Source organism: Pyrus communis, chromosome 3 (genome assembly GCF_963583255.1).
Source record: "Pyrus communis chromosome 3, drPyrComm1.1, whole genome shotgun sequence".
NCBI classification, from domain to species: Eukaryota; Viridiplantae; Streptophyta; class Magnoliopsida; order Rosales; family Rosaceae; genus Pyrus; species Pyrus communis.
In genome coordinates this window covers 7,915,173-7,937,049 of record NC_084805.1, presented here as the reverse complement: position 1 = coordinate 7,937,049, position 21,877 = coordinate 7,915,173, and the positions used below count along the sequence as shown (strand labels likewise).

At 35.7% G+C, this 21,877-nt stretch overlaps 2 protein-coding genes and 2 long non-coding RNA genes across 4 annotated transcripts; 2 read left to right on the top strand and 2 right to left on the bottom strand.

The window, feature by feature from the left end:
• The first annotated feature begins 1,474 nt into the window (after positions 1 to 1,474).
• LOC137728144 (zinc finger BED domain-containing protein RICESLEEPER 2-like) lies at positions 1,475 to 2,662 on the top strand. Its single transcript, XM_068467021.1, has one exon. It carries the CDS (start codon positions 1,475 to 1,477, stop codon positions 2,660 to 2,662), a length of 1,188 nt encoding a protein of 395 aa, XP_068323122.1.
• A 4,114-nt stretch (positions 2,663 to 6,776) lies between these two features.
• Positions 6,777 to 8,420, top strand: LOC137728017 (cold-regulated 413 plasma membrane protein 1-like). The gene is made up of 4 exons (XM_068466895.1): positions 6,777 to 7,033; positions 7,364 to 7,471; positions 7,567 to 7,637; positions 7,920 to 8,420. Exons 1-4 carry the CDS (start codon positions 6,855 to 6,857, stop codon positions 8,171 to 8,173), a joined length of 612 nt encoding a protein of 203 aa, XP_068322996.1. The 5' UTR covers positions 6,777 to 6,854; the 3' UTR covers positions 8,174 to 8,420.
• A 336-nt stretch (positions 8,421 to 8,756) lies between these two features.
• Positions 8,757 to 9,450, bottom strand: LOC137728018 (uncharacterized). The gene is made up of 2 exons (XR_011067909.1): positions 9,264 to 9,450; positions 8,757 to 9,150 (listed from the first exon to the last, which is right to left on the bottom strand). It is a non-coding gene; the product is annotated as an uncharacterized lncRNA (long non-coding RNA).
• Positions 9,451 to 19,799: 10,349 nt separating this feature from the next.
• On the bottom strand, positions 19,800 to 20,855 carry LOC137728015 (uncharacterized). The gene is made up of 2 exons (XR_011067908.1): positions 20,673 to 20,855; positions 19,800 to 20,496 (listed from the first exon to the last, which is right to left on the bottom strand). It is a non-coding gene; the product is annotated as an uncharacterized lncRNA (long non-coding RNA).
• Positions 20,856 to 21,877: the final 1,022 nt, after the last annotated feature.

Sequence of the window (21,877 nt, the reverse complement as noted above, 5' to 3'; positions counted from 1 at the left end):
CATGTTAATGGCATCAGAAAACTTAATTATAAATATGTTCTTATAATATTGTGAGGACCATATGGAGTCCTTATGGTTGGTAGTTAATAGTTTCATGACAATATATATATATCTTTTGTATCCATAGTCTTTTATCTGTTATATGCTATCTGTAATCCTTATATTTTGATGCTGATATCTTTACCAAAGTTCATATATACTCAATATTGTAAAGCTGTTTTTTGGGTTCGGTTTATTATGTGCATTCGTAGCTTTTGCATGTGCATCGTACCTTTGCTTATTATATGTTTTGTATCTTAATTAGATGAAGTCAAGTGCATCAAAGGCCTCGAGCTCAAGCTCAAACTCAATGAGATCATCAAATAGCTCCTGTGAAAAAAATAAACTCATCTACTTCTGCTCCATCGCAAGTTGTCATCTCTATACTTTCCCTATGGTTCTTATGTCTCAATTTATTTAATAATTAATTGTAATGATTCTTACTCTTATTTTTTAAGGACATTGTTGGTGAATCAACTCCACCTCAACCCTCCATAGTGGCAACTCAACAAACTCCTCTTACTCATGGTGGATCTACAAATTTATCCGATCCAACTCCAAAACAAGGTGGCTCAAGTGATCAAGTAAATAAAGAAGACACTCTCTTGGATTCACTAAAAAGTCATTCAAGATCTACAATTTGGGAGCATTTTGATAAGATAATTGAGGGAGGTAGAGTTAAAGGGGTGTGCAAGTATTGCAACAAATCGTATAGGGCCGACACGGATAAAAATGGTACAACTAGCATAAGAAATCACTTAGCTAGATGTAGAAGCTATGGTCCTAATAAGGAAATATTTGCCACAAATAGGCAAAAGATATTAACCTTTGCTGGCACAAAAGATAAGTTGGAAGCTATTGGTTTTTCTCAAGTAAAAGTTACTAAGGCTTGTGTTGAGTTGATAATTATAGACAAGTTACCTTTTTCTTTCATCGAGGGAAATGGTTTTCGTCATTTTTGCATGCATGCATGTCATTTGTGGAGAGTACCTAGTCGTAAGACAATAGCTAAAGATGTACTTGGCTTGTTTTACTCCGAAAATGAGAAATTGAAAAGTCAGTTGAAGACATTTAGGGTGTGTCTAACAACGGATACATGGACTTCTATTCAACAAATAAATTACATGGTTCTCACCGCTCATTTTATTGATGATGATTGGATGTTACATAAAAAGATTTGAACTTTTGTGTCATTCCAAATCATAAAGGAGAATCCATTCCTCAACTTTTGGAGGAGTGTTTGGTGGAGTGGGGCATAAAGAAGGTGTTAACTATTACGATTGACAATGCTTTAGCAAATGATTCCAGCTTAAGGGATTTTGTACACCGAACAAGTGGGTCGGGGATTCCTAATGCACTTTTGCATGATGGAAAATATTTGCACATGAGGTGTGTTGCTCATATCCTCAATTTGGTGGTGAATGATAGGATAAAGATGTTGAATACCGCCATACAAAGCATTCGTAATGCGGTTAGGTATGTAAGATCTTCCCCTCAAAGGTTGGAGAGCTTTAAAAGGTGTGTTGAGAAAGTGAGAATAGAAAGCAAAGGGTTTGTGATTTTAGATGTCCCTACTAGGTGGAATTCCACATTTTTAATGTTGGAATCGGCTTTGAAGTTCAAGATGGCTTTTGATAGGTTGAAAGTAGATGATAGTCATTACCTTCCTTACTTTACTAAAGAAAATCATGATAATATAAGGGAAGGGCCACCTTCGACTCATGATTGGAGTGAGGCGGGAATATTTGCATCCTTTTTGAGACCTTTCTTTGAAGTCACTTTAAAAGTGTGTTGTTCTAATACTCCAACAATTCATACTACTTTTGGTGATTTGTTTAAGATCAAAAGTCTCCTCCTAGAAAACAAAGGTAATGAATTCTTGTCTATGATCTTCATGCTGATGCAAGAAAAATATGACAAATATTGGGGTTCAAATGATGATATGAATCAATATGTTTTTCTTGCACTTGTGCTTGATCCTCGCCATAAATTGGAGAAAGTGGTTGATTATTATGAGATACTATATGGCGAGGACGAGGAAAAAGTTGAAATTGCAACCAATGCGGTGAAAGATTTGTTGTTTGATCTTTACAAGATTCATGAAGAGTTGTCTTTTGATACACAACAAAGCACAAGTAGTGGTGGTAGTTCTCAATTAGCAACTACAAGTGGAGATCCTTTATCAAGCATGATAGAGATTGAAAGAAAGTTGAAAGAGAAAAGTGAAATAAGAAAAGCAAAGAGAGCCCTTATTGTGCACAATGATTTGGATAGGTATCTTTCGGATCCTAATGAAGGGGAAGAAGAGGCAAACTTTGATATCTTGAATTGGTGGAGGGTGAATGGACTTTCTAAGTATCCTATTTTGGCACGAGTTGCAAAAGAGATTTTAGCTATTCCTGTATCAACCATTGCTTCGGAATCCTCCTTTAGTACAAGTGGACAAATAATTGATCCATATCGTAGTTCTTTGAGTCCAAAAATGGTGGAAGCTTTGATATGTACACAAAATTGGCTTAGGTCAATTCATGTAGCATTACATCATGAGCCAACCATTAGGGAGATTGAATTTTGTGAAGAAGTTGAGAAATGTAATTTTACTTATTGCATTTGGTTTTGTTAGACTATTTTAATTACATGCTAAGTTGCATGCTTGCTTTACATCATATTGTTTCATTTTTTATTTGTATGTAGAAATGGCAAGTGGAAACCCAAACAAAGGTGCTATGTTGCCTCCTAGGCCGCCTAAGCATTGAGCTTGAGCTTGAGGACTTGGAAGATTTTATTTGTGCAAGACATGAAATGATGAAACCTTGAAGGTTTATTTGACTTGTGTGATGTTTATTTTAAATTTGGATTTTTGAAGACTTAAACTTTGATGTTTATTTAAGTTTGGACTTTTGAAATTGGAAGACTTGATTGATGATTCTAGTTGGAACTTGGAAGACTTAAACTTTGGATTCTCATCATGGTTTTGTTGTTGAATATGGTCTAAGGTTATGATAGTAGTATCACTTCTCAAATGGCATATATTTCCTTTTATGTCAAATGTAGATGTGTAAAATTGATTTCATACTTATAGGTTTTCATGTGGATGACTCTGAAGTGACTTTGAATGTGAACTTTCATATTTCCATTTTTTTTTTTTTTTTTTGGAGGAAGAAAAAAAAATTGAAACCAAACCAAAACCAAACCGGAAAAACCGAACCGAAAAAAAACCGAACCGAGAAAAACCCGAAAAAAATTGAACCAAACCAAACCGAAACGAAATTTCGGTTCGGTTTCGGTTTTGGGAAAAAATCGAACCGCTGAGAAACGAACCCAGCCCTATGTTCATGTATTTGAAGATTTTTCTACCCTTTTAGTTTTTCAAATCAAACAAACAACTATCTCAATACGCTGTCATATGTTTCGAATCTCAATTAAACTCGAAAGGGTGGCTTATGTAACGTTTCTGTAGGGATTTTGATGTCGGTACCTATGAGTATATATACTTTTGGTTCTAGATTAGTTAGATATTGATTTTCTTGCCTCGCTTCGTTTCCATGTTTCAACAATTTTTCAATCGAAACACATGGATAGCGTATTGAGATTTTTGTTTGTTAGATTTGAAAAGAACTCGTCAAATACATGAATTGACAAAACTAAAAAAAAATTCCAAAACCTAATTTGATCACCCTACTTATATGAACAAAAATATAGAATTAGTATTTTGTTTTACTTGCCTAATGAATATTTCTAGTATGGAAGTTGTAGACCTGGGGGAGAGGGAGGTTGCAGACCACATTCCTCATTTTCATGATTACAGCTAAGATTTCTTTTTCTTTTCTTTTTAACTTTAATATTAGTTAAAATCCACGAAAGCATTCATAGTATTAAATGAATTAATAAGAATCCTTGGATGTTATAAAATCTAAAGGATATAAAGAAATGTAAAAATATTTGTCCCTTGATCCTATCCCATATATATATATATATATATATATATTGTTCTTGTTAATTTTGTTGTTATCATTGTAAAAAGATACACCATATAAACTCATATATTTAATGTGGAGTTGTATTGGAGCAATTGATGGCATACATATACCAACAATGGTAAAAGGATTTAAAGTTAGTAGCCATCGTGATCGTCATAGATAATATCACAAAATGTATTGGCTGCGTGTAACCTTGATTTGGAATGCATATACATTTTTAGTAGATGGGAAGGTTCGACACATGATTCAAAAGTGTCGTTTGATGCTTTATCAAGGAGGAACGGACTTAAAGTGCCACAAGGTACATATTTTTATTTCTTAAGCCTCTATTGTTATACTATTAGATTTTATTGATAGGTTCCGTGTTCATCTAGGTAAACTTTTCTTGGTCGATTGTGGATTTGCAAATCGTCGTCAGTTTTTAGCTCAATTTTGAAGTGTTCACTATCACCTCCAAGATTTTTCCGGTCAAGGTCATGGCCCCGAAAATTCACTAGAATTGTTCAATCTTCGCCATGCTTCTTCAAGAAATGTGGTCAAGAAAATATTTTGTATATATATTCAAATCACGATTCACAATTTTTAAGTCTACACCTTCGTTTCCATACAAGACACAAGCAAGTAATGTTAGCTTGTGCATGATTACACAACTTTCTTGTAAAGAGTGTCGTTCCGATGAGTTTCCTGGCAAACCTAGACTTCTTGTGTATTGCTTATAGTTATTGGTTTTTAGCAAACCCAGATGATAAAGTCTCAAGGTATATTGTGCTTTTTTTTTTGCCTGGATTGGATAAAGCTCAAAAAGATTTTTTTTTTTTTTTTTTTTTTTTTTGAACAAATGATTGGTTAGCAATAATATGATTTAAATTCGTCTTTGATGAAAATCGAACCTAAGACTTCTCACTTACAAGTAAGGAGAAATATCACTAGATCGTAGTACTAAGTGGCAAAAAAAGTGAATAACTTGAGAGGCAAAAGTTTAGCTAACCATATAATATGTGCAAGAATTGAATTTGTGGCTTGCATTCTAATGAGTTAAATAAAGATTTACTCTTACCAAAAAAAAATTGCCCACTGAATCTATTAGACATCATAAAACTCTATTGAACTTCATAACAAATTTCATATCAAATCCTTTTATAATTCGCCGTATTCTATGTGAATCAATTAAAATTCATGAAATTCATGGGAGTTAATAAATACATTAAACTCTCTCAGATTCCTAATTGAATACACCCTCCTAAATTAGTGTCAACTTTTTAAAACATTCTAAATAACTACCTAAATTTAAAATAAAATAAAAATTAGGCATTTGGTAGGTCACCATATATTTTAGCGGCATGAAGTGATGACTTTGCTAGCATTAAATAATGAGGTGGATAAACACTAAAGTTGGTTTTCACTAATCGACGTCTTTGAGATTCTAATCTCCCAATTTGACTCATTTTAACTAAGTTAAACCATACATTTGCTTGGCTAAATGAGGCCAATTTGGATATTCTCTTAATAAATAACTTGAGAGTTTAAACACACTTAATGTTTATCCATGTCATCACTGAATGAACCTAATAAATGTTCATTTTTGAAACTTTAAGACCTTAAAGTAGTTATTTGGAATATTTTGAAAGGTTAGAACTAATTTGGAATCGCCCCTAAAGGTTAAGCAGTTATCCGAATTTAACTCTTAATTATAATTAGTCTCAAACTCATTAACTTAAGATTTCTCACTTACAAATAAAAATTAAATTGAAACGGTCATTTTCAGATACCATTCATGATAAAGGTGTCAACGTATACAATTTTTCCAAATATATAATTAAATTCAAAGTAGATCACAAGGGAAGAACTCTCATGCAGGGAGAGAAGCTCTCTCACGGAAGGAGAGAAAAGCCCTCTTCTCAATGGACACCGTATAAATATGTTTAGTCAAGCCTCAATAACTTACAGAAAGCACAAAACAATCAAATGTAACCAGAAATGTATACATATAATGCGTGTATATATTAAAAAGTTAAACATAAAATTTATAAAGAGAGAATATAAAATACTCTTTAAAAAATTTAGCGACGACCTTCCAAACAATTTTTCTTCGTTGAAGAGATAGTTCTTTAAGGACTTTTTTAAATAATTATTTTATCACTAAAAATTTACTTTATTTGAGAAAAAAATACAAAAATAAAAATAAAGGCAAATGATATGATTTATGCTTTGGGAAAAAAGTAAAATTTTTTTGTACTTTGTTTACTTTATTATCCATAACTTTTATTTTAGCTATTTTATTTTAATTTTGTTGTCAGGATTAATTTAATTTTTTTATTGACAAAAAAAATTATTAATAGGTAATTTAAATAAATCAGAAGGAGATAAGGAGTATGTAGGTCCCAACTATGCGACAAACCACATGGTGTCATATCGACCGACCTGGTGCAAATACAAATTAAGGGAAAAGGATCATCATCAGATTCTTTTTTCAATGATCGTGACCGTTCATCATATATCATACGATCAGAAATTATTTCAAAATTTAAAATTAAATATAAATAATATCTAACGATTTCTGACCGTACGATACACAATGAACAATTATGATCACAAGATTTCTAAAATCCATAGAAAAAAATCCGATGAGGATATTTTCCCAAATTAAATACAAATTCACCACTTGCTTTAAATTAGTGGTGCAGCTGCTCTGCCACGCGGCGGCAATAATTTTATATCTTTTATGTAGATCCTTACAAATACAGCAATTGAAGGTCAAATCCAATTATCCCTCCCACTGTCTCTGCACTTTCTAGTAAACTCCGTTCCTGTCTTCCCTTGTCTCTGTTCCTCCAGATGGCAAAAAAACAGAGCTACTTGAAGATGATGACTGAATCGGATGCTGCCGATTTGATCAGCAGCGATTTCAAAGAGCTCGGCGCTGCTGCTAAGAAGCTCGCCGGCCACGCCGTCCGCCTCGGCAGCTTGGGATTCGGAACTGCTTTTCTCAAATGGGTTGCTTCGTTTGCTGCAATGTATGTCTTCTCTCTCCTTGTTTTGGATTGGATGTTAGGATTTTTGGATGATCTTTGAGGTATTAAATCCATGGTAACTGATATTTTTCTGGGTTATTGTTATTTTTTGGAGATGCAGTTTTTCAGATCCTGTATTGGACCTTTTTCGTTGGTTTTCAATGGTTTAGATCACTGTTTTTTGTTATTTTATGATTCAAATTTTCAAGTTTTTAATGTAAATTATATTAGTTTTTATGTTCTTAGTTGTGCTTTGTGTGACGTATTAATTTCACTTGTACTGATTTGGGAAAATATACGAACCTCAGCTATTTGTTTCTGTGTTTACTGTAGCTATCTGTTGATCTTGGATCGAACAAACTGGAAATCGAACATTCTTACAGGGCTATTGATCCCCTACATTTTCTTTACCCTTCCTTCAATATTGTTCAACATCTTCAGGTTATTTTCTACACATACGTACCGTACAAGTTATATATTTCGTGTTGTCGGTGTTTTTGGTTCGTTGTATTCCCTAAAAATCTTCATTTTTCCAGGGGAGAGATTGGAAAATGGATTGCTCTCGTTGCTGTTGTCTTACGGCTTTTCTTCCCTAAACGTTTCCCAGGTAAACTATAGTATTTATTCCCACTGCTGATCGAACATGTCTATGCTTCCAAGTTTATGCCATGCAAATGGCAGCGAGCATTAATCGCTGTCGGATGACTTTGAATTAATCAGTCTTCTACACAAGTCTACAAAATTAAACTCATCCAACGGCAGTTGATATGGTGGTAATGCTTGTGGTCACTAAATAAGATTGGTCTATGACCTACAATTTGTTGTTTGCTTTAACCTAATCACGTTCTGTTTACTGCTTGTGGTCACTAACTATGATTATAACCTCCAGACTGGCTGGAGTTGCCCGCAGCGTTGATTCTTCTTATAGTGGTTGCTCCTAGTTTATTGGCGGACACCGTGAGAGGCGACTGGATTGGTGTGGTAATATGTCTTCTCATCGCCGGTTATTTGCTGCAAGAACACATCCGGGCAGCTGGTGGGTTCAGAGACGCTTTCACCAAAGCTGGTGGAATATCGAACACTGTTGGCATAGTCATTCTGTTCGTCTACCCTGTTTGGGCGATTGTTCTTTATATCTTGTAGAAACTTTCACTGCCATGCTTTACCATCATGATTCATTTGGAGTGTTTTTGAGTTTCTACATTTTCTCGAGTTCCTTTTTGCGTCGTTAATTCATGTAATTCGTGCTTTCGTTGTATTTTGCGTGCATGTCGTATTGTTTGTAATCATGAAAATGTGACCTGAAACCTTGTTGAAGACGCAGTTCATCTTTCTCGCTTGTTGAAAATATATTTGTTTACGGATAATGTAACCGCGTATCGTTTTGCCATTACTGAGGAGCTAATCTCGTCTAATGAAATACCGAAAGTTTTTTACCAAAGAAACTCATATTTTCCACCAAAAGAACAAACAAATGCAACTCAATTACAACTTTCCCATTCATGAGTGTAAGACTGTTATTGTACTCTTTCCTTCTCTTCTACATGAGGCAACACACAAAGCGCTAACCAACACAGAAACACAAAAGCAGAACCAAACAGCAAGCTTCAAACATCACACCTAGAAATAAAACAAAACTAAATGCAAAATCTTGCTAATACGCTCAAAACTAGCACGGCACACACAAGGGACAACCCTCTTATTTTCATCTGTAACTTGAATGTCATGAATGTAACATACCTGAGCCATACATGTTTTCAAATCCTGTTTTCGATGCTCGAACTAAGCATGTGGACAAATAGATTACAATTATAAATGTGCGTATCAATGAATATACAGCTTATGCATGAAGGTAAGTCCACAGAAGAAAAAGTAAGGGAACAACCAATCCACCCTTCCAACTCTTTTCAACTTTATTACAAGGTAAGGCAAAATCACCTTTCGTTCCTTCGAACTGACACTGAACTAGCAATTGTTTTTTCACCATGTCCTTTGAGTTTGCATTCCCGTCAAAGGTAGCAGGAATATAGGACTCCAGTTAAGGAAGAGCCTCAACATGTTCGTACAAGAAGAGAGTCGTTGATGAGTTGAGTACGCATGCCATTCCCAACTCTTTCAGCCTGCAGTATGTTATCACCACAACACCAAAGAATATGGAGTATGTTACCTATCCATGGCGATATGATGCATTTTTGAGCTTTAAGGTGAAGATACACGGTACAACTTTACATACCATTTGTATAGCAATTTGGTTCAGAAGGGGATTAAAACCTTTATAGATGATAATGAGCTTCCAAAAAGAGCAGAGAGATCACCGTCAAAGCTTCTAAAAGCAATTGAGGAATCAAAGACTTGTATCATTGTATTTTCTGAAAACTATGCATCCTCAAGATAATGTTTGGATTGAATTTGCCAAGATCCTACAATGTAAAGAATATTTAAAGCAACAAATTTTTTTCCTATGACTTTTATAAGGTGAATCCCTCAGAAGTATGAAACCAGAACTACCAAAAATTTCGCTCTGATTTTTTGTACTTCCGAATGATTCAACCTGTAACAAATTTGCCAAAAATTTTTTTTCTTTGAAAATTTTGTAAATTGAAGGATCTTAACAAGTACATCCAAACACCATGTTGAGGTTGCATAATTTTTAAAAAAATGTAAAGATTGGTGACTTCTCTTAAGAATATCCTTACGGTTGTGTTGGTCATGGCTTGATCGGATAGGAGAGCTTCTCTCTGCATGTCCTGCACTCTTTGGTGCTATGTTGGTAGGCACAAGCTCTTGGCTTTGCACCCGCACACTCATCTTTCTGCAACTGCACACTATATATAGACATTGGTGGAGGCGTGTATTCTCACAAGGAAAACAAATGAAATTCCCAAACCAGAAGGTGGTCAACCTAACTTTAGCAAAAACAAAATCATAACTTTAAAATTACACATGCAACTTTGAAGGTTAAGTTTTCCTAATGTATATTCTACTTGTGTCATTCAAGATAGAACATATATCAAACATGCAATGCATCTGTGACATTCAGATTAAATGTGAATGCATGACTCATTACGCTTTGTGAAAACCATTCGAAAAATCATGCAACCCTTAAGATGTGACTTTCACCCTAAGTGCACTTACAATTATCAATGACAAGAAGTAGTCCTCAATTTCACAGTGAGATTCCAACAGAAATTGTATCCGATTACTTATCCAAACACTCTAATGGTAGCTAAGCATTATGATATAAAGACAGCTTAAACACAATGATTATTAATTCAAAATATGCATGCATAATTATATCATAAGCAATTAAATAAAGACTACATATTCATGCTAAGGTTCATGGCTTCGCCCTAACAAAAGAGAGTTAGTTATGCATATTCATAATCAAAATACAACGGAATTTTATTCAAATAGAAAAAGAGTGAAACACAATTAAGTCTTCAATTTGCCAGAGCTTCGGCAATCCTAAGTTGTGAAGAGAATTCCTAGGCCGGCCCCTTTATTTATACTACTACAATTTATATTCTTCTTAGAAAAAGGTATTCTAAAAACTAGGAAACAAAACAAATTAGGAGAAACTAGGAAACAAAAAAACATAAGGAGAAACTAGGAAACAAAATCCCTAGTTGATAAAATCTGCCAGCAACCAAACAACCACGTCCATGCCCTAAATCAGCTTCAAAATAGGCCCCAGATGGCTCTTTTTAAAGCTTTAGATGTCCTGAACATATTTGCAGAAAGACCTGAACCCAAAAAACACTATTTTTGGAGGCCAAAAAGCCCCAATAAACTCAAAACGCCACTTTGTCAGCACCGCACGCTAGTTCTTTATTTCCTCGCCATAAGTTAAAGGTAGAAAAATCTGAAACTTCAACACAAACCAGTTGAAGGACTCACAAACATCCGTCAATAAGAATCACTCCAAAATTCATCCGTTTGATCATTTGTTGCTCACAACAAAAAAAAAATCATAAGTCCTAAATTAAAAATTAAAGTATCAAAATTTCACTAAAATAATTATCAAAACATCATAAGAATATGATTAGATATATAATATAAAATCGACGTATCAATAAGCCAAGTACGCATGCCATTCCCAATTGATTTAGCCTGCAGTATATTATCACCACCGCACCATTACCTATTCATGGCGATACGATACATGTCGGAGCTTAAAATGAAATACACGCTACAACTTACAGACCATTTGTATAGCAAATTTGGTTCAGAAGGGGACGATAACCTTCATAGATGACAATGAGCTTCCAAGAGAGGAATCAAAGACTTGTATCATTGTATTTTCTGAAAACTATGCATCCTCAAAATGGTGTTTGGATGAACTTATTAAGATCTTACAACAAGGATCTTACACCAAGATGAACCCTCGTAAGTATGAGAAGTACCAAAAAATTTCCTCTGATTTTGTACTTCCGAGTGATTCACCTTGTACAAATATTTTCACAGAAATGAAAATTTTGTAGGATCTTAAAACGTCCATCCAAACACCACGTTGAAGATGCATTATTTTCGGAAAATGCAGTGATAGGAGTCCTTGACTCTTCAAATGCTTTGAGAAGAGACCTGTTAGTCTCCTACGCTAACACATAAGAACTAAGTGGCGGCTTCCTATCTACTAGCTTTAGCCAAAGTAGTTGGAGAGAGAGAGGGCTGGGAGAGAAATGGAAGCGAAGGATTGAGGCACTGAGCAGCTAGGGTTTGTAGGAATTGGCGCGGCGCTGGGCTCGAGATTGCAAGAGAGAGAGGTTGTCTGGAAACGGCGAGGTGCTAAAAGTTTCTTAAATAGGCAGATGCTAGGTTTCCTTCACACGTGGGAATGGTGCAAGTGGATCCGTGTATATTAACCTTTCGGCAAGCTACCAGGTCCTGACTTCTATGGGCCGCTGAGGTTCTTGTTGGATTGGGCTCGAGTAGGCCCCAATTCTTTTCTCCACATCTTGACTCCAGAGTCTTTTTTTTCTATTTGTTTTTGCTCGTACACTAATTCTTGAATTATACTTTGAAATTTGTACATCACACCAACATGGTTTATGGGAAGTGAGATTGAAGCACTTATTTTTCGTCTCAGCTATTTTTAGTTTTAATTTTTGTTTGAAATAAAGTAAAGTTTAGTATGTGTTACAAATAATGTAATAATTGTTCCACCTAGGCCAGTCTTGCCTAATTAGTAGTGATTCTCGCATCAAACAGTAAAGTCTTGGCATGGGATAGGATGATTGGTTGATTTCATAGCCTTTCAGCTCAAGTTAATAAGTCATCAGGGGTGTACTATACCTAGTGCCCTAAAGCCCCCAATGGTTTGGGAGTCATTGACCTAAAACTCGTTGCATGGGTCGGATCGAAAGTTAAGTAAACTGACATTGCACGACCATTACTGTTACTGAAAAAAAAAAAAATATATATATATATATGAAGAAAAAATTTGAAAAAAAAATCCAAAAAAAAATTGAATATATAAGTGTGTAAAGTATTAAATAAAGAGGACGACATGTAAGGATTTTAATCGAGTCTCCTTAACTTTGTTGGTTCACTTTACTCCAAAGGAAATTTATGAATTCTTTTCTAAGTAGCTTTAAATTGCTTAGACTTTGTGGTGGGATTCGTTGGAACTTTTGAAAAGATGTTCTAGTTTTTAACATTTTCTATGGGTTGTGATTTGAAGGTGGATTGTCTTAGTTAAGTTTTAGCTAAGTATCTAATTAAGTTTTTGTTATCGTCTGAGTCTTGTTTTGCTTGAGGACAAGCAAAAAGCTAAGGTTGGAGGTATTTGATAAGTCAATATTCTATTACATATTTTACCTTAATCTTAGTTTATTTTGGAACAATTTTGATCTTTGACTTGTATTTCCAATATAGGACTTTCAACTTTCTCTGGGGCAAAACATGATCAAATGGATGAATTTTGGAGTAATTCCAATTGAAGGACGTTTGTGAGTCACTTAGATGGATCGTATCAAAACATCAGATTTTTTCCACCAAGCGATTATTTTCTGACGATAGAATAAAGAAGCAATGCACAGTGCTGGAAAAGTGATGTTTTAGGCTTGAATACGAGTTTTGGAGCCCAAGATGGCCTATTGTGGATTCGGCCCCTTTTGAAGATGTGTTCAGGTTGTTTCGATCTTTAAAGGCTAAAATGTAGCTGGACAGTTTCCTTGTAGATTTTAATAGTTTAATTTACATTTTATTTTCTAATATATTTTATTATTATTTGGTGTCCTAATTGGGTCCTAAGACTTTTATTAGGGGATTGTTGGATAGCTTATGTAGAGCGATAGAGGTCTTTGGCAAGGCGAGTCTTTTTCTTCTTCTCTTTTACGCAACTTTGGAGAGAGGAAATTGGGTAGGATTCTTGGAGAATTTCAGACTTTTACTCTAAGGTGTTTTTAATCTTTTTCTTCATAATAATATTTTCTTTGATTTTACTTATGAATATGCGTAACTAATCCGTTTTTGCTAGAGCGAGGCCATGAGTCTTAGCAAGAATATGTAGACTTAACTGTCTCTATGTGTTAATGCTTGATCATCATTAGGATATTTAGGTAAGTAATTGGATGCAATTCAGTTGGAATATCAACGGAGGATTGGGTATTTGCTCATTGTGGTCAATAATTGTAATTTCACTTAAAACGAATATCACACTCTTAGGTGTTGCATAGTTTTTCGAAGGGTTTCACAGAACTTAATTAGTCTTGCATATTTACATTTAATCAAAATATCATAGACAGATTGTATGTTAAATATACGTTATTGTTTGAATATCACAAGGAGAATGTGTATTAGGAAAACCTAACCTTCAAAGTTGCATATGTAATTCATAAACAATTGGTAAAGTTACATAAGATTGTTAAGGTAACGGCGGAACCCTAGTGCTTTTCAAATTTGATTTTTAAAAAACCATTTCCTTTTTAATTGATTTCTTTAAAATTGGTCTTTGCTGATTTCTTCAATTAGTTTCTTTAAAATTCGTTTTTAGTATCTAAAATTCCAAAATCAAATTTTCCAAAATTTTGTTTTAATTAATTAATTAAGAATTGATTTTACATAAATGATTTAAATAATTCTTGTGGAGAACGATCTTGTATAAGCATATTTACTACAACAAAATTGTACTCTTACAAGTATTTTATGTAATTTCAACCTTAGTTACGTAAGTACTAAAAATCCTATCACGTCTATTCTCACCAGGAAAACAAATCAAACTCCCAAGCCAGAAGATGGCAAACCTAACTTTGGCAAGGCAAGGCAAGAATCGTCTGACAGTCCTACCTGTTAGCTTTAGCCAAAGAAGTTGTAAAATCTACGCCTACTTTACTTTTTCTTTTTTCTTTTTGGTTTTGGCTTGGATTTATGGATGAGAATCTTTGGCTGACCGACCAACAGAAAGCGCAACTATTGCTATTAGGGCTGGGCACGGGCCGGGCCGGGCCCAATTTTGAAAGGACCGGACCGGACCTAAGTTCAAAGGGAACGGGCCGGGCGGGGCTGGGGATTACATTTTTTAATATAAGAACCGGACATTACCCGGCCCGGTTGAAACGGGCCGGTTCGGGCCGGGTCCACGGGTCCTTTTTTTTTTTTTTTTTTTTTTTTTGGTTGTTTGAAAGAAAAAAAAAATTGTACAGAACTAAATACAAAGTCCAACATCCAAGTTCATAGATTAACAATACATTCAAAATAATAATATTACATCTTCCAACATCTAAAAATTAAATCAACATACAAAATATCCGAAAATCCAAGTTCCAACGCCCAAGCTCCAACAACAATCTTCATTGAATCTGTAAACAAAAATAGAATATAAACATGACATTTTTAACGTCCAACATCATATTATCTATCCTCATTCAAATTGAATTATTGAAATTTAAAGTTTATTCATTTGAGTTTAAAATATTACCGCAATTCCTTTTCCTTTATTCGTTTGAGTTGTTTCAATTTCAGGAACACTTGATGAGATTGTTGAACTTGTAGATATAGTATTTGCTCTTTTTCTTTTATATTCTACAACAAAGAACAACTGTTAATTGTAAACCAATTAATATAAAGTTATAAACCAAACTATAAAAAACAAGATAATTACCTTCTTCACACTCTTGATAAAATTCAAGCTCCGCGGGACTTGCTTCATACTCAATGCTGCCAATTGGTTCACTTCTTATCCAATTTTGAAGGCACATCAATGACTCCACTGTTTGAGGAAGGAGACATGATCTACAAGGGTCAATTACTCTCTTTCCTCCACTAAATGCACTCTCACTGGCAACTGTTGACACTTGAATTGGCAAGACATCTTTCGCTATCAAAGCAAGTGTGGGATATGTGCTCCTCCCTTTCAACTTCCACCATTTCAAAACATCAAATTGTGAACCATGTGGTACTTTCTCTACAGTGTCAAGGAGATACCTATCCACCTCATGTGCAAGCGCAATATCCTCGGTGTCTTCTAGTTACTTTTCCCAATCATCCATGATTTGACTAAATATCATTGGATTTTCTGTTGGCACATTAGAAGATGATTGTTTTACCCTTGAAGAAGAAGTGTCAAGAACTAAATCTTCTCTACCCTTTTGTTGTGTTTGTGAATCGAAAGCTTGACTAGCATATTCATCACACATTGTCTTCAACAATGTCTTCACTTGATTACTTTTTTGTTCAATCTCTTCTTCAAGAAGTTGTAATTGCTTTCTACACAAGTGCATGTAGTGCCTCAATTTGAACCTTGGGTCTAAGACAAGGGCAATTACAAATATTTGATTAAGGGACTCAATTGAACCAAAATACTTTCGATATTTGGCTCTCATGTTGAATGCCATATCACGTAGCACCAACTCTGCAGGTCTTCCAGTTTGCATATATTCAGGCAAAAAAAGTTTTTCTATCTCGTTTTCCACAGCAATGACATCATGAATAGCTGTGTTAGATGTGGGATACTTAGTTGCACTAACTTTCAAAGTTACAAGATAAAAGACCTTTAAAAATTTCACAAACACTTCTGCACTATCCCAATCTTCCTCCTTAGGTGGTCCAATCCTCCCTTTACCCGCCACTTCTTCTCCTTCATCACTAAACACCTTTTCACTGAAATAGGTGGTGTATATATTGGCTTCATCATCTTCGATCATCCTTTCAAATGCTTTTTTAAACTTCAAGCAAGATTCTAGCATCATGTATGTGCTATTCCACCTAGTAGGCACATCTATAACAACTAGACCCCTACTATCCAACTTCTCATTCTCCACACATTTCTTGAAATAACTTAACCTTCGGGGACTTGATCTCACAAACCGCACGGCATTTCTAAGAGCATCCACACTTGTCTCTAATCTTTTCAACCCATGTTTCACTACCAAGTTGATAATATGAGCTAAGCACCTCACATGCATAAACTTGCCATTCATAATCACTTTACTATTAGGCCATTTCTGCATTTTAAGAACAACATACTCAATTGCCACCTTATTAGCCGATGCATTGTCAACTGAAATGCACATTACCTTTTCAATCCCCCACTCAACCAAACATTGCTCAATCATCTTCCCTATTTCTTTGCCTTCATGACTTGAAATCAAACAAAAGTTTAGAATCCTTTTGTGCATATTCCAATCATCATCCACAAAATGAGCAGTTAGCACCATGTAGTTCAAATTTTGCACACTTGTCCATGTATCGGTAGTCAAGCTCACTCTATGATTATGTATCTCCTTTTTTAACTGATCTTTTATGCTATCATACATACTAAATAACTCCCTTACGATAGTTCTCCGAGATGGAACATGCAATCTAGGCTGGACTTTGCACATCATCCGCCTAAACCCTTCACTCTCCACAATACTAAAAGGTACCTCCTCCATCACAATAAACTCAATAATACCTTCCACACTTTCTTCTTGGCTCCACCCTTTAGCAACAAGCATGTTTTTGACATCCCTAGAAGGTCTAGAACTACCTAGAACCTTTTGCAACTCATCAGTTGGTTTATATGACTTGCAATGTTTATTGATATGTTTAATGTAAGTACTAGTTCCACCCCCACTAGTATCACATGCAAAAAGGGCGTTACAATGATTACACTTAGCCTTCAATACTTGTACCTCCACCTTCTCTTTCTTTCCATCCTTTTCTACTTCTTGTATTTCCGAGACGGTACACTTAGTGACATGATCCCAAACCCAAGATCTCTCAGAAGAAGATCTCTCTAGTGAAGCTATTATAGTTGGTTGCTTTGTCTTTGGAATAGGTGGTGTTTTTCTTTTTCTAGAGGATGAGGGGTTTGGAATAGGTGTGTGTGTGTGTGAGAGATGTATATGTATATGTATTATATTATATATATATATATATATATAATATATATATATATATATGCAGGCAGAAGGCCTCGGTTCTCATTCTTGCATTGCATACAGGTCCTAACTTCTAATCCCATTAAATCAGAAAATATGATACATCTTTAAATACTAGATGACAACCATGCATTGCACCACAGGCTAAAGAAACTGTTTTCTGCAATATTGGCCAAGTACTTATTGTGTGTGTGTGTGTGTGTGAGATGTATATGTATATGTATTATATTATATATATATATATATATGCAGGCAGAAGGCCTCGGTTCTCATTCTTGCATTGCATACAGGTCCTAACTTCTAATCCCATTAAATCAGAAAATATGATACATTTTTAAATACTAGATGACAACCATGCATTGCACCACATGCATCCAAACCAAGAACTCACCAGTAAGCAAGCAGGATATGATTCAAAATCTTCCAATTTACATCCAATGTTTGAAACTTCAACGCCTACTTGACAATAAATACAATAAATATTAGAATTCAGGAATGCTAATGAGTCTCCTTTCCATTTAAACCAACAAAAGTCCCTGTTACATACATAGAAGGTGAAAGCACATGCCTAGAAAACTTAACTCTTCCACTGCATCATAATTAAGCTTAGACAAAAGAAGTAAGCATGATACAAGGCAACTATATCAAAAGAAGTAAACAGTTGATGCTCTTGTGACCTTTATTGTATTTATCTTTTATAAGTCGACCTTTCTAGTATGTCGGGTAACAAGATTAACCTTAGGAAGTCAAGAGATGAAATGCTCAAAAGCGTTGTTTCATTTTTAAATCAAATCCGAATCAAACTGTTTAAAAGAAAATGAGATCAACCGTTAACATTGAATCCTTTTTACTAACTTGGCTTTAAGTAAGCATCTGAAGAATGGATATACTTAAAGACAGAAATCTGAGTTCAAACGCCTAGGGGTGTTGAAAACCAAGATCAGACATGAATGGCCAACCATTTCACACCCACTCACTCATCTCACACTCACTCACGAATTTTAGATACATAACGAAACAAGACAAGAACCCCAACCTCAACATAGCATACCATTTCCTACCTACATTACCAATAAGGAAGCCTCTTCATGCATGGTACCAGTAAAATATGGACCGACAATCCAACACAACGAAATAACAAAATGAGGCATGAACGAACAAGTAAAAGCCACAAGTGTTAGATACAATATTTCTAACAAGTTACAGGGGAAATTTTCCTTTTCACAATCAAAGCTCAAAAGAGGCGCTACACCTAGAAATGATGATTCTACTCAATAGAAAACTATAATCATGCTGTAACTAGTGGCTTCATCCATGAGGATCTGGCAAACAAAGCAACAAAACCCATAAATTAAATGTCTAAAACAACCTCTTTAAAGTTTAAACCCAGAAGAAGCTATTAACAATTTTAGCTTACATGCATTAAGATTGTAGCTTGCATGCATTAAGATTGCAGCTTCAAATCAATTACCAATTTTAGTTCAAAAATTGTAACAATTCGAAAATTTTCTGCAAATTTAAATACCAAAGTATTTAACCACCAAACAACTTAAATTTCTGCAAATTTAACCAAACAACTTAAAATCTACAATCTATAAGCAGATCCATAAAATTCAAAACCAATAAACAAGTTTCTGCTAGTAATCAAATCGCAGCAGTCCATATAATCAATCGAAAAGCTTATGCAATCATAGCCCCAAAAACCCTAAATTCCCAAATCAGAAACCCTAATTCATAAATTACCTAGGAATTTGCAGGATGATGGTAGTGTTCTCGACGGCGAGGTTGGTGTCGACCGTGTGGTGGTGGTCGGAACTCACGATTGGGAGGATTGAAGGAGAGTCAGGACTCAGGAGACAATCCTGCGATGGTGATGTCGACAGTCACTGACTCACTATGAGTCTCAGGGAGTCGAGTCAGTACTCAGTAGGGGTCTGAGACGAGAGAGGAGAGGAGATTTGGGGAGTGAGGTCTGACTCGGAGACGATCGAGCGAGGTCTGAGACGAGAGAAGAGAGGAGATTTGGGGAGTGGGGTGTCGTCGAGTCGAGACAAAGTGTGGGTGTGGTGTGGGAGTCTGGCAGGCAGAGACAGAGTGATTAGATTAAATCAACGGATCAGATTCAATCAACGGATTTTTGGAAGGTGGAAACGGTTCGGGTCGAGGACCCGTTTTCTCAGCAATTAGACCCGTCCCGCCCCGCAAATGACATGGACCCGACCCGCCCCGCCCCGTTTCAGAATTTTAAAAACAAGACCCGCCCCGTACCCGCCCCGAATCGCTTGGACCCGCCCCTACCCGCGGGTCCAAGCCCCGTTTGCCCAGCCCTAATTGCTATAACAAAAACAAAACCATAATTTTTGTAATTCCACAAACGAGCCATTTCTTAATTTAGTAGTTGTAAAATAGTTTTTGTTCAAATATTTGTTCTTGGGGCAATGTTATTTGTGCACACAAAACTAACACAGTTGCTTATATTCTCTAGTAAATGTCTCGGTATTGTGTATACAAATTATATATCATTGTTCATGACCGAAAAAAGAACATTATTGGTGTTCTACTCTACTTGAAACTCTGAGATAGGGTTTGAACGGGGTTCTATCACTACACTTGGTGTCTCAAGTTGAACATGGCTGTCGCCTGTTTAATGGGGTTACAACAACATATTGAAGCTCTAGTAGCTCGGGATGGATCGTCTTTTGCGACGAGTTAGTTCCCGGGTCATCCTTTTGTCCGAGTCCGTTTTGCTGTGGGTACATAAGCATTAGAACCACACCTTCAATGTGAATTGAACCAAAAGAACAGAGAATATTGGCAGCCACTGACAAAGCCGATGGGGTTGATTAGCAGACAATCTAGACAAAAATTGTTGCTTACTAATCCCATTCTGTTTACGGTTGTGGTCACTAACTATGATGATATATAACCTCCACACTGGCTGGAACTGCCCGGAGCGTTGATTCTTCTTATAGTGGTTGCTCCTAATTTATCTGTGGACACTGTGCGGGGCGACTGGATTGATGTTGTACTGTCTTCTCATCGCCGGTTATTTGCTGCAAGAACACATCCGGGCAGCCGGTGGGTTCAGAGACGCTTTCACCAAACCTGGTGGAATATCAAACACTGTTGGCATAATCACTATTCGTCTACCCTGTTTGGGCAATTGTACTTTGCATCATATATACACTTTTTTTATAGCAAAGGAACTCATTTTTTTCACCAAAAGAAGAAACGACATGCAACTTAATTACAACTTTCAATTCATGAGTGTAAATTGTTACCTTTCCTCTTTCCTTTTCTCCAACATGAGGCAACATAAAAGCGCTAGCCAACCACAGAAACACAAAAGTAGAACCAAACAGCAAGCTTCAAACTTCACACCTGGAAAAAAAAAAAAAAAACACAAAACAAAATTCAAAATCTTCCCCATGTTCATAATCTCCGATATCTCTTCCCCATGTTCATAATCTCCGATATCTCTTCCCAGTGTGTTCATCCTCCAGCAGTACTACGTGGGCAGCACAGCTTGCCAAACCTTTGCTAATATGTCAAAGCTTCTCAAAGCAATCAAGGAATCAAAATTTGTATCATTGTATTTTCTGAAAACTATGCATCTATAATATGGTGTTTGGATGAACTTATTAAGATCCTACAACGTAGAGAACATTCAAAAGTGACAAAAATTTTGGCCAATTTTTTACAAGGTGAATCCCTCAAAAGTATGAGAAGTATCAAAATTTCCCTCTGATTTTGTACTTCCGAGTGATTCACCTTATAAAAAATTGCCGAAATTTTCATTTCTTTGAAAACTCTGTAGATTGAAGGATCTTGAAAAGTCCGTCCAAACACCAAGTTGAGGATGCAAAATTTCAGAAAATGCAATGATAGGAGTCCTTGACTCCTCAATTGCTTTGAGAAGAGACCTATTATTGTCCTACGCTCACAAACTTGGTGTGGCTTCCTCTTCGAAAGATCCTAACTTATTTCGACAAGTCTCTCTTTGTGTTGGTCATGGCTTGATCGGATAGGAGAGCTTCTCTCTACATGTTTACACTCTTTGGTGCTACGTTGGTAGGCATAAGCTCTTGGCTTTGCACCCGCACACTCATCTTTCTGCAATGCACGCTATATACATTGGTGGAAGCTTGTATTCTCACAAGGAAAACAAATGAAGCTCCCAAACCAGGAGGTAGTAGACCTAACTTTTGCAGGGCAAGGATCATCAGACAGTCCTACCTACTAGCTTTAGCCAAAGTAGTTGTAAAATCTACGCCTACTTTACCATTTCTATTTTTTTTTTTTTTTTTTTTTGACCTTTTTCTTTTTTGACTTACAAAAAAAAAAAAAAAAAAGGACCGGTTGGTGGCTTCTCCTCGGCAGTCCACCCTTCCAGGGCCAGGGAGACTCACAGAAGCATTTTATCCTCCCCTTGGCCACTATCGTGTGATTCACTAACGCTGGAAATCGAACTCATGACGTGTCATGC